Here is a 13,986-nt window from a genome sequence, read left to right on the forward strand (position 1 = left end):
GAGGGTTCAAAGATATAAGGACATAACAGCTCAGCCTGGACAATGTGAAACCCTCAATGGGTAGCACAGCTATGTCTTTGAGAAGTTCAACAACAGTGAGTGAGCACTGCAGTTTCCTTGACCCTGCAGTTTCCTTCCTCCTGGCTGCCTATTACTGGCAGGTCTCTGTGACACCGGCCGCCATATGGAATACATACACACGTACACTCATCACCAACCATTATAATATGATGGGAGAGAATTGGGAGGCATGGTGTTACAAGGACTGGCATTTACTAACAAAGTACCAGGATGATGCAACATGGCTTAATGAGCTCAACAGCTGGTCAATGCACCCTGCTTCTTCACACAAATAGCTGAAGAGAATAACAACATGAGGCATTGAGGTATAACATCAGGAATCATCCTGTCTATCTGTAGCTGACAGACCTCCAATGAGGCCCCATGTTGTAATATTTCTGACTGCCAGGCAAGGTAAGCATTCATGTCAATAAAATGTCACAATACCAAAGATGAAAACTCCATACAAAGTTACCCTGACAGTTTAGTCATGACGCCATTTTGATTGAATAAATAAATATTGACAACTAAATCATAGCAGATTTCACAGTATAAAACAGTGACCTGAAACATTTTGTCCATGCAGGCAGGAAACAGTCTTACAAATGATGGTTATACAGTTTTACACAACAATCATATAAGCAGTGTTTCGTTTCAATACAAGGCCTTTCTATGTTGGTTTTGTTCAATAAATGACATTTTTATCTTGCTGGTACTGAGCATCATGATCAAAGAATATGGACACCCTGGACTGGCAAACACAAGCTTAATTCCTTTTTCTTGAGCCTTGCTAACTGAGCAATGTATCCCATCCTTTTTTCTATGAAAAGTTTTAAAACATATCCATGACCTGAAATGTCATTAAATTTAGGAATGTCTCATAAAACAGGCCAAACAGTGGGTCAATCACTTCATCAGATGAACTTGCTCTATGTAATTATCAGTCTCCCTGTTACATTGTTCATGACAGTATTCATTGTGAACACAGTTTTTCAAAGGACAAGAGGCCAGTCACAGTGTACTGACAATACATTTTGACCTTCACACGTTTTTCATGAGACTGCATTAATTGAATGATGTTGACATTCTTAACTGATTTGGGATCCAGCACATCACCTAACAATTGCATCTGTTATACAATGTAATACATTATGTGGGGGGACTTACAGTGCCCATGTTATACCATGTCATGTGTGATGAGGTAAGATCAAACATTACCTCTGGTATGCCATGTCTTTTGGGATGCGGGGTAGTACTGATCTTCAGTAACCATTCTTTATTGTAATAGTCAGATTCGCTCACTTAGTTGACACATGCCATTCTATACCAGTTGTGTAGATCGATGCTCATGCTGCTGATCACTTGATTGTCTGGTCCAGCCTTAAATATTTACATGTCTTGGGACTTACGGATGCATCTTACACCAGCTCTGGTACACCATGTCTGGCGGAAGGACCTTACACTAGCTCTGGCACACCACGTCTGATCTAAGGATCTTACATTAGCTCTGGTACACCACGTCTGGTGGAAGGATCTTACACTAGCTCTGGTACACTATGTCTAAGCTAAGGATCTTGCAGTAGCTCTGGTACACCATCTCGGAGCTAAGGATCTTACAGTAGCTGTGCATCATCGTGTCTGGTGGAAGGACCTTACACTAGCTCCGACATAATATGCCCACACAGCAAGCACTGGTTCCATAGAACTAATGGACATTTGCCCACTCACAGTGAGTTTCTACTAATTGGTTGTATTCCTCACTTCATTACAATGTTTCTAGACCACTGTCATGGCTAGGATATTTCACACACCAGTGTAGAACTATACAAAAGGTAAAACAATTTTTCTAAAATTGAGAGATGCTTGTATATTGCCCACATTACCAGGTCCAGCTCATGCTACTGCTGCAAGAAAACGTTTCTGTTCCTGCAAGCGTTGCAATTAAATATGTAGCTCATACCAATAAAAATCTAACAAGTATAATAATTCTGTATGAAGTTCAAAGTGAAATACATTCATTTACAGTCGAACCGCGTTTACTTGGACCCCACATATCCGGAAACTCCGCCTTCCGGACGATTTTTATGTGAAACGAAACTTATGCTCATTAATTGTACTCGCTAACCAGACCCCACCCTTCCGGACCTGGACGGCGAATTCTCAAACCATTGCTATAGATTTACATTGACAAATGGTCCAGTTATCCAGACTGAGAGGTCTGTGCAACGTGCATGTGTATGTGTCACGTCACTACTGTTTACTGCACAACTAGGTGATTTCACTCTTAATCTATTGGAAGGCATTTGATGTGAATTGATTAATTATCCATCTAAACACTAGAAATGCATGACACTCAGGTTGTTCATTAGGATTTGGCGGGTGTGGGAAAATCTCATTAGTAACAAAAACACATGTTAAGTAGGATTAAGGTAAACTACACTGTAAATGTATTGTATACAGCACTTATAAAATCGACCCCTACTATCTGTGGTGATGCAAGTTAAAAATAGCCTGCCACATGATCTAAGGCCACATGATCTAAGTCATGAGATCCCGTCCGGAAGTTTACTTTCTGCAGACAGCATGAGTTCTATGAAATGTCATATGTTTTTAAGGCGTTTAAAATTTAAAAAAAAGAATATGCAATTGGCAAAGTAGAGACTTCTTGTCATCGATTTAAGTTTTTCACCTAACTTACCACCTGAAGCTCCACATGCTACATGATTAAGTCCGAGACGACCTGACAAATGGTAACCTGCGTTCTGCCTTCCATGTATTATCGGTACACTTGTATGTTATGATGATTCGCTGTTATTACTATTGACTGTTGATTTATTGATATACGTACATGATAATTTTTTACTTTCATTTCATATTCACGTTTGCTTGTTTGAGCCAGTTAAACGGACCTCTCGCTATCCAGATGATTTTCGAGTGAAACCAAAACGTCCGGATAAACGGGGTTCGACTGTGTATATATATAAAATAACATAATCAAGCAATTCAGCTATGATCCATAAGCCAGTAGATTTCAAATGAGCAGAGCACATTATGTCTTGAAACAACAGTCACTGAATATACAGTAAGTTATTAGATACAACATTTGTATATTCATAATAACAAAGCTGGCCATCTCACAGCATTTGATGCAGTGTAGTGGCCAGGAGGATGCAGGCAGGATAATGAAAAGGCATGCTGGGAGGGGAACTATTTGTCACAAAGGGAGATAACTACATCTTGTAATGTCTTATTATCATCAATTCATCACCTAGATATAGAATAAAGTCTTGTTCAAAGTTCAAAATATGCAAACACATCAAAGACTGTTTCTGAGTAGTAGATATGTTACAAACTATGTTTCATGCAATATGGCCTCCTGAAATAAAATATTAACTAAGATGACAAGAATAAATCTCTTAGAAATGATTTATTGATAATTTGCCATGGCTGCACTTTTAAGCGTGACATATCTACCATCTGCTAATTCATTGCTAATAATAAAAAATCAGCAATATCTGAATGTGCATCATTCATGCTTGTAAACTACGTCCAACGGTCAACCATATTCAAAAGCAAAAGAATTGAAATGAATGAAAATATTTTCATGTTCCTTTGAAATTATTGCATCCACAGATTTACATCTGGCTGCCCCTAGCCACAAATCTGGTACTCTGGGCATTACAGCAATATTTCATTTTCAGAAAGTCATCAGCCTTTCCATTTCCATAAAAATATGTCCTGATAATAATATTAGTTACAACATAGATAAGAAGATATATGACAAAATAGATTGACACAAAGGGCTTAACCTCCTAAACACTTTATACCATTTTGTTGACTGATAAGCCAAATGTGGTATGGTATAAAAAGTATACACATCCCATATCAAATATTACACAAATCGACCTATGGCAACACTGCCCCAACACTGTGCCACCAAACCTATCAGTAGTTAAACAACTACAGTAGAATACTTTTATAACGAACAAAGATATAATGAACTGAAGGCTATAGTGAACTGTTTTAGAAGTCCCGAATTAACCTCTGCATATTATCATATTAAAAAGTCATGAATAACAAATTCTCTATAACGTACTAATGGCTATAGCGAACTGATTTGCAATCCCCGCGAGTCCCAGGTAACACTAATTAACGGTGTGAATAGTGAACTGAGCGAACTCAGTCAGTGTCACGACATCATAAAGACAGTTTCTGATCAGCGCGACGGAATATCCCGAGTTGATTTGGAATGCGATGATGACGACATGAACTTTGATGAAACAGACCAGGTAACACCTTCATTCGCAGAAGCCAATGTGGCGTTACAAACTTTGAAGAACTTTCTTGTGTCGCAGAAAACTGACATGTCTTCTTTCGATTCGCTTGCCGACTTGAATCAGCTGTGGGACGTATGCAGTTGGCAAAGCATGCACAGAGTAAGATCACTGACTTTGTAGTGAAACGAACGTAATATGAATGAATGAATGAATGAATGAATGAATAAACTGAGTAGGAATGTGTTGTACTGTATACATGTGTTTTATTGTTCTTTCAATGGGATTTTCGTGAATAGCGAACTATGGATATAATGAACTAATTTCAGTGGTCCCTTGTAGTTCGTTATAAAAGTATTTTACTGTAATTAAAATATCAGAATAGTTGTGAAGGATCCAAAAGGACATATTCTCTTGTAAAATATTTCTGCTAGTTCATCTGAAAATGTATTCACCACTACATATTAGTGACATGGTTCTTTGGCACTCCAGGTTTCATAACAATGGATAGGATTCTTGACTTCACATGAGTTTAAATTAGAGTTTACGTCCAATGATTGAGCTGATGATCATTATTGGTACATGCCATAATGTTTCAGATAGCTTTTTGAAGAAGTTGTTTCTTTGAAGGAGTACTTCATCATTTTCTTCAACTAGTAAATTAATTTTCTTAAAGTTAAAAAAATTGATTTCACTCACTCTATGGCATAAACAACTAAAAGCAATATTACTGGCCAAGCATCTTCATCAAGATTCATAGTTCTGGATCTTACGGATTCTGTACAGGAGTCTTCAATAATGAGAAAAAATGTCCCAAGAATCAAACTGCAAAGCTACAAAATAGTCTCCATTTCCAAAGAATTGTGTTCTTTCATAGGACAAACTGACCAGATTTTCAAAATAGGATTTTTTTTTTTCATATCCAAAACTGTAAGTCAGATGTTACTGCAATGAAAAAGATTATGATTGTTCTAAAGTTTCAGGCTCGACCTGTTCAACCGATTATACAAGAATATAGCAATGAACAGCAGAGGGGCCCTCATCCGAAGAGTTTGTTCTAACATCCATCACAGAGAACAAAAGAACCCCGTTTAGTTAATGACTTCCAAATTCCCAATTCCATCCTTTAATAATGTTGCCATCACAAAGTCTGCAACAAGACTTACCTTCGCCAGCTGGTGTCTGGAGGAGGAGACAGGTATGTTGATCCATATGGAGAGCAGTCAGCCTGAAAACTTGTTAAGGAAGTGTGACAATAGCGAAATTACATCAGAGTTAAAACATACACTTCTTTCATAAAATACACACCTCAGTGTAGCTCTGTATTTCCTGTATAACAAGCTTGTATATGTGTGTTTGGGGGTTGTGCTCACCTGGACTAATGGCAGTTTTATAGGACAAGCCAACAGATACTGTACTCCAGTTTACCATGGCTAACTAATAGTCTGGTTTACAGTCCCTGAACCACATTATTTTTCCTTCTGCCAAGCCCTTTCTGAAATGCTAAAGCCCTAAATGAAGCCAGTCTGGATTTCCTCAGCTTCAAGTCTCCTTGAGGCTCCTTTACAATTTCTATAGACTTGTTTGTTACTATCTAAATTATATATTCAGAGACTAAGTGTTAGTCTAGGATAATCCACTCACACCATTATAGTAACTAAAGCCAACAAGCTAATGTTCTTTCCCCTTTATGACAGATTCCCTCCAGTTCGGACAGATTCGACAGGAGACAGTAGCCACCTGGTAGCCTAGTTTAACCTGGCTATGAATCAAATACCTGCCATTGTCAACACAGACATCCCATCCACTCGACCACAGGGGCTAACATGCCACCTTAACATAGCAGCATATTGAAAAATGTCACGGGAAGTCAAGTGTGTGATAAAAGGGAAGTGATATTAAGTGTAACCTTCAAATGTTTTGGTCAACAACTGTCGAGTAAACCACCTACATCAGCTGGTGACTGAGTTTAGTTTTATGCCACTTTTAGCAACAGTCGAGCAATATTATGGCGTCGGACACCAGAAATAGACATCACACATTGTATCCATGTAGGGAATCAAACCCGGGTCTTCAGTGTGACTGGTCAGCTTGTGGGGTTAGATTCTCAAATGGCCGTTTTCATTTGTCACTATTTAACATATCTTTTATTATTGACTTACATGTGAAATACTCAAGATTTTTGGTTTAAGACTTGGTTCATGACTCAATATAGTTTTCTGTCCACAATCTCGTCACAGATCACACAAAATGGCAACATGAATAACTGCATTTGGTCTGAAGGAATAAGCATTAGATAAGCTTCCAGTGACGAAAATATGCACCGACCAGCAGACAGACAAGCTAATCAGTTCACTGAGTGAGTGAGTGAGTGAGTGAGTGAGTGAGTGAGTGAGTGAGTTTAGTTTTACGCTGCATTCAGCAATATTCCAGCTATATGGTGGCGGTCTGTAAATAATCGAGTCTGGACAAGACAATCCAGGGATCAACAACATGATCATCGATCTGGACAATTGGGAACCGATGACATGTGACAACCAAGTCAGAGAGGCTGACCACCTGATCCCGTTAGACGCCTCTCACAACAAGCATAGACACCTTTTATGGCAAGCATGGGTTGCTGAAGGCCTATTCTACTCCGAGACATTCACTGGTCCAGTCCACTGAGTGAGACTGAGTGACTGTCCTTTGGTGTGTCATGCATACATCGCTTCAGAACACAAGTTGCACAAAGAACAGGAGTTACAACTAGGCAAAACTTTAAACCTGACATTACATGTACAGATGACTTTATTTCCATTGAGTGGCATTGGCCATTACCTGCATCTATGTTCACTGACATTGTAAATAGTTTGTTGTTTTCTAAGACTCTTTCTCTCGGAACACCATGTTTGTTTGTGGTTCCAGCACCCTGCATGAAGTTTACAGGAGGACCTAAGAGATTTCTTGATGGATGCTAGAGTCTCATCCAGACTCAGTTATCGAAAGGTCACCATCATAAGACTGGAACATTGCTGCATGCTGCATTAAGCAACAACCAATTGTCACATCAATAAATGATAAATGACATTACTACAAAATCAAGCAATAAAGTATATCACAATCTGAAATGGGTTAATGTACGTATTCAACAGGATAAATGTGCATTAATGATTCTCACTCTTGAGATGAATAATATTCACTAGAATACATACTGTTTCATCAATTTCTGCAGTAGTATTACATTTAGATTATTGATTAAAACTTCACATACATAGTCATATATATACATACTTAACAATTGTAACTAAGACCTCAGAAAAGGGCATTATTTCAAAGATCATCTGACCAGGTATTAACTGCAAATCTACGATAATTATTTAAACCAAAACTGTGAAAGAATATGCCACTATCCTTTCACAGTTCTTCCTAGCAGTCATGGTTACCACTAATTACCATGGTTACCATTAGTATATATGATTAGCATTGCATCTTCATCCATGAAAGCTGTGCAGTGTAGCTCCTACTGCAATAAAAGACAATAGAAGTGTTTGCCAGAATATCCTGATACTAAAGCAGTCCCTCCTTCACCATTTGAAGAAAGTCACAAAACTCATAACATACCTATTAAACACCAACAAGCATTTCTTTCAATTCTATCAAGAATGGTTAAATACCAAATGGTTAATGCCACCTCCTTAGCTACCATGATGATTTAACTGTCTTCCATGTCTCACTGCATAACTGTGGTCACAAACACTAACTAGACAAAACATGAAGATTGTGTTTGTCTTGTTACTTAAATATGACATAAGTTCTGTTTCTGAAAACACATACCCAATGTTGTACAGCTTGCAACCGGGAAGTTCTAAGTTTCTCATTACCTTAATTAAAAATAGCCCGAAACATTTCTGTTTGTTTTTTAATGCTGCACTCACAACAATATTCTAGCAATATTATGAAGATCATTTCTAACCCGAATCATAAGGGGCGATGCAGTTTTAAATCATATGTATCATATACTGTCAAGTTTTCAGCAATCTATGTCTGTCATACTGGCGACAAATGGTATTGGTGGTCAGGCTTGCTCACTTGGTTGACACATATCATCATTTCTTCTAATTGTGTAGATAAATGCTTATACTGTTGATCATGGGAATTCTAGTCTTGTCTCTTCCATCAAATAGCTGAAATATTGCTGAGACAGTGAGTGTGGTGTTAAATAAAAAAACCCAACAATTTCAATATTGTTTGGTTCACACGCTCTATTCAGAGACCACAATACATAAAATATTCCTCAGTAACACTGAAGCTGGAGAGCCCTAGCCTCTAGATACTATTCTGTTGAAAGTAACATTCCCGAGTAATCATTAACTACATCACTAAATACAGATCCAATACACAACAAACTTCAAAAACAAAAGGTGCCAAGAATCCATCTAACATCATTTGAAAGTAATGTGCAGTTTTGGTTAAGCAGAATCCTCAGAATGAATCTGACTTTCAGTATCAATGCAAGTATTTCAAGAACATACAAATGACTGCATATCACATAAACAAACATGATTCAAAGAATGACCTGACATGTGCTTCTCCATCAAATGTTGTCAATTCCACATGAAATGGAGTCAAAAAACAAATACCTTGACTACACAGGTGTGCTTTTGTCACTCACCACCTTTTCCTACTTAAGATATGTGCCTGTGGTACATATCTGCAATAGACTGCCAACAACGACACCTTCAAGTTCAACATAACTTCTTATTTCAGGACTAAAAAAACCAAACATCTAAAACAATTGTCCAATATTGTATTAAATCCGCATAAAGCATCAAACTTGTTCAATTAAGGGTATTACTGATCAACATCTGATTCAACCAACCAACTCAACAGCTATCTGTACTTCAAGCAATGCTATTGTTGTCCTAAACAAATATCAAATATATTCTACATTATTTATTATTAGAGCTGTTTTCTTTAGCTATGATGGAGGCGGTGAAGAATGGGCATAAATCATCCCAACATGCAATGAATCAACAAGAAATCAATTCCATTGGTCAATACTCTTGCACAGCACCAAGTGTAAGGAGCTTGGTCTGCCTCACCATCTGTGCATATCTGCCATGCCCTCTCAAGAACTCAAGCCACAATAATCAGGTCACTTAGCCATGACCTCTGGTCTAATTCCAAACTTATCTGTTCATCTTAATGGAACTAATCTGTCTCTTCTTAGCCAACCAGGTGCACTGAAGGAGCCACTATAGCATGTGCTACAAGGACTTACTGCATACTGAGCTCCAGATATTCATATGTTGTGCACACAACACGATAATTTGTGAAATATTCATAATTCAATGAATTAGAGTTTATAATATCATGAATATATGTGGTGCTGGTATTATCAGTAAATAAGATATTTAAAGAAAGAACCTACAAATCTCACATTGGGAGCTATGCACTGTGATACTGTACTGTTTACATAAACGACAGGTGGATCCAGATTTTGTCCTCAAAGTTTATAAAATGACCATTGAAACTCTTGTGAAAACCGGTGAAAATGAACTGTGCACCCACTTTCTAAAAAAGCTGTATCCTCCAGTTAACTGTTGACAGTAACTGTTGACAGTAATAATGGAGCATTGTATAACTACTGGGTAATTAGGCAGAATTGAGACACTACTCAGTAAGTATCTAGCTGTGATACTACTCGGTAAATATGTAGCTGTGATACTACTCGGTAAATATGTAGCTGTGACACTACTCGGTAAATATGTAGTTTTGATACTACCCAGTAAATATGTAGCTGTGATACTACTTGGTAAATATGTAGTTGTGACACTACTCGGTAAATATGTAGTTGTTACACTACTTGGTAAATAAGTAGTTCTGACACTACAGAGTAAATATGGAGCTGTGATACTACTCAGTAAATATGTGGTTGCCATACTACTCGGTGTATATGTAGCTGTGATACTACTCAGTTAATATGTAGTGGTGATACTACTCGATAAAGAAGTAGTTGTGACACTACACAGTAAATATGTAGTTGTGATACTACTCAGTAAATATGTCAGTGTGATACTACTTGGGTATTTGAACAGTTGGATGGAAAATGTATTCACTAGTGTCACAATATGCTTTATCCATCAAGTGTATTTGAAGGGCATTTAGAAGTGAAATACATAAGAATGAAGGAGTAAGCATTAACTCCGAAACGTTGTGTTCTCATAATAAAGAAGTTGATATCCATAAAATCTTCATTCTTTTGCTTTATCCATGATAAGGTATATGTGCCATACTGATTTCAAAATCTTGATATTTCATGACGTCTCCATGAGGTTTAACAAAGCTTGTCCTGATGTTTAAATTAAGCTTATTAGACAGTTTCATTAATGATCCATTAATGATCAGGTAAAAATATTGTAAGACATACACTTTTTTGAAAAAATGATACAGATTTGGTTCATCAGTTAGAGTTACATTATACACGAGCATTGTCACACTCTTTCATTGAAAACATATGCCCTTAATGTAAATTAACACAAAGCAAAAACTGATGATGTTGGATTTGGTGGTGGGACGAACACTCCACTAGCAAGAACAGTAACAAAGATGTCACAACAGTTGCTATGAACATCTGGCAGGATGACAACAGATTTGATGCCATCTACCTGAGAACAGGACTGGGCCCACTTCATCAATTGTTTTACTCTGCAATATTCCAGTCTGACACACCATGGAAACCATAAATGGGATTTGTAAACTGTTTATTCTGTTTGTTGTTTAAAGCAGCATTCTGGCCATATGATAGCCACTACACTGCTTGGACAATCAAATGATTGACAGTGTGAAGTACTGATTGGTGCAATTGGGAAACATAACATGCATCAACAGGATCAGCAAATCTGACCAACCTATACTCTTATTTGCCTCTTTCTGGAAAAGGATTGGATGGTCAAGTTAACTAACTTGGTTGGCATTTAATCATATTCCATTTGCGTAGATCAATGCCTGTGTTGTTAAATTTTGGATTGTATGCACCATACTTGATTATTTACTGACTGCTGTCACATTGAGTGCTGCATTAAACAACTAACAAAAACAATTTGATACTTACAACATTTAGTCATGCTGGGGAGCAAGCAGGGGTCTCTAACAAGATAGGTCAATGCCATAACCACAAGGCTACCAACCAGTCTAATTAGCAACACTATGAATGCAACATGTGTACATCAGCTAATGTACATAAGGATACCAACCATTCTAATTAGCAAACAAAATGAATGCAATGTGTACGTCGGCTAATGTACACTAGGCTACCAACCATTCTCATTAGCAACACAACGAATGCAACACATGTAAGTGTGCTCCTTTACATCAGGCTAACAACCATTCAAATTAGCAACACAACAAAGGCAACACGTGTACACCGGCAAATGTACACGAGGCTATCAACCACTCTAATTAGCAACACAACGAACATTGGCTAATGTAGATGAGGCTACCAACCATTCTAATTAGCAACACCATGAATGCAACACATGCAAGTGTGCTCCTATACACAAAGCAAAGGAACATCAAACAGTGTTTTACTTCCTTTGACAATGTACACTAGGCATAAATCATCAAAGAGCTTACATTTCCAAGGGCACTTGAGGTCTTAGAGTACATGGCAATTAACATATTAACATACCGATACATATAGAATTTCAATCATAGAGGTAAAAAACTAACTACTACACATGCATGACACTGTACACAGCTTGGTCTGATTCACCCAGTGAACAGCGTTGGCTGTAAGGAACTAACAAGATGGTTTTACACTTAGCTTAGCCAAATTCCAGCAATACCAAGTCAGGTTCACTAGAAACAGGCCTCACATATAGTAACTGTGCTGGTAATTGGCTGTTACCAGCACATACTGCCATCATTGTACATTTGAAACTGACCATGACACCATGCTGAAAACATTTCTTTCTTTACACCATTATTCAGGTTACTGAAATACTGCTTAGGTAACCACACAGAACAGTCTGCAACAGCCACAGTGTTCTAACAATTGAGTCCTTTGAAAACACTGTATGATCACACCATAACCTACAAGCGACATCATTCACAATCACACTCCGTGGAAGAGACTAACACATTGCACTGTCCAACTCAAGCAAGCCCATACCTATTGACACACAAAACCAAGCATGCTACAGCAACATCTACCTTAACCAGGCCTGACCTACTTTCCCAACTGACCCCATTATTCAGCCTATCTGACCTCATTAATCGATCAATACAAATGAGCAGTACATTAACGCATTTACAATGGATGCTGGACCAGGAAGGCGATATTTTAGACAAGATACGAAAGGCTGGGTTCACTTTATTCACACTTCAAGTATATGATCCTGTTTTCTCAAATACCAATGACTGAGACATTAGCTATTCGATCCTTATGGTGCAAACATGATTTTCGAACAAATGGGAGTAAAAAGGGAGATACACCCACCACCAAAACCAATTTCTTGCTCTCTTATGGTCCCTTCAGAGTTCATTTTCAGAATGTTATGCTTGATAAATTATACCAGATCGAGCACATTGATGAGGTGACCCCTTTCCCATCATGATTTGCTACTGCAAAGTAGTGTATTAGCTTCAACATTCAGTGTCAAGTATTAGTTCAACTAAACAATCATTAAATATGTTCATGTCTCAACATAGATATAACCTAAACCTTAGGAATATATTAAATAACAGACCAGGCCTAGTAAAGAAATGTATGCTACTGCACTGTCAATGGCATGGAGTAAATATCATATCTCTCGAAGTACCATTTGCATGAAAACATGTATCTATTAACATGACCAGTGTTTACAAATGATAGATGTGTACGTTCTGGGCAATACAGATTATCAGTAACAGTTTATAACATTGTCGAGTATTATCCTGATGCCCTATTCCATCCTACTTGAAATAACACAAAATATGCTTTAAGAAAACCCTCAGTGAACACATCAAATTAACAAGTAACCAGGACAAATAACCATGATAAGTATTTACGAAAATTTTAATCATAAACATAACTGTGTAACTGTACACAACGATATCACTGTGGGAGGTAAGGATTTAGCATTACCACACACAGTAACTAAATATTACATCACAATATACGCCATGTCAATTAATCATGGTTACAATATGTTGCATAGCAGCTGATTTTGTTTCACCTGTCAAAAATGAAAGACAATAGGGTGAAAAATGGGTGGATATCCACCTGATCTCCCCATGATGGATGATGTGGACGACGATGACTTTCAGGCACTAAGAATGTCAGCTGTCATATCAGCTGTCAGTCAGCACAGTGCAGTAAACGCAATAAACCATACCTGTCTGACCTGCGAGGTCTGTCACTGCAGAAGACTGTCGCAATCACGATGGAAATCACATAATCCACAAGCAGAAAAGAACACAGTAAATCCTATATTCACTAGTAATGACGTTTCAGTAAACTGTAGACAAGGATACTCGTTTATCCACAGGAAAGCGCCTATGTGGCCCTGTTGGTCGTACTCGATGTATTCGGTCCACCAGGTTCGGTTTGCCATGTCTTATGTCGTCTAGATGTTGCAGGGCGGTCTGTAAGAACGCAGATAGATTTATCTGTTATGGGAACATTAAT

At 37.8% G+C, this 13,986-nt stretch overlaps 2 protein-coding genes across 6 annotated transcripts in view; both read right to left on the minus strand.

Annotated features, from left to right (window-relative positions):
• LOC137277340 (junction-mediating and -regulatory protein-like) overlaps nucleotides 1–13,986 on the minus strand; it is a 315,191-nt gene that overhangs the window by 210,350 nt on the left and 90,855 nt on the right. The gene's annotated exons all lie outside the window — the stretch shown is intronic.
• The window catches only part of LOC137277343 (CREB-regulated transcription coactivator 1-like), a 54,205-nt gene that overhangs the window by 39,498 nt on the left and 721 nt on the right, over nucleotides 1–13,986 (minus strand). For all 5 annotated transcript variants that reach the window (XM_067809037.1, XM_067809033.1, XM_067809036.1 and 2 more), the window contains exons 3-4: nucleotides 13,833–13,943; nucleotides 5,501–5,562 (exon numbers count right to left, since the gene is read on the minus strand). In XM_067809037.1, the coding sequence (XP_067665138.1) occupies nucleotides 5,501–5,562; nucleotides 13,833–13,943 (173 nt within the window). The remainder of the gene's footprint in view (nucleotides 1–5,500; nucleotides 5,563–13,832; nucleotides 13,944–13,986) is intronic.

Source organism: Haliotis asinina, chromosome 3 (genome assembly GCF_037392515.1).
Source record: "Haliotis asinina isolate JCU_RB_2024 chromosome 3, JCU_Hal_asi_v2, whole genome shotgun sequence".
In the NCBI taxonomy this organism is placed as follows: Eukaryota; Metazoa; Mollusca; class Gastropoda; order Lepetellida; family Haliotidae; genus Haliotis; species Haliotis asinina.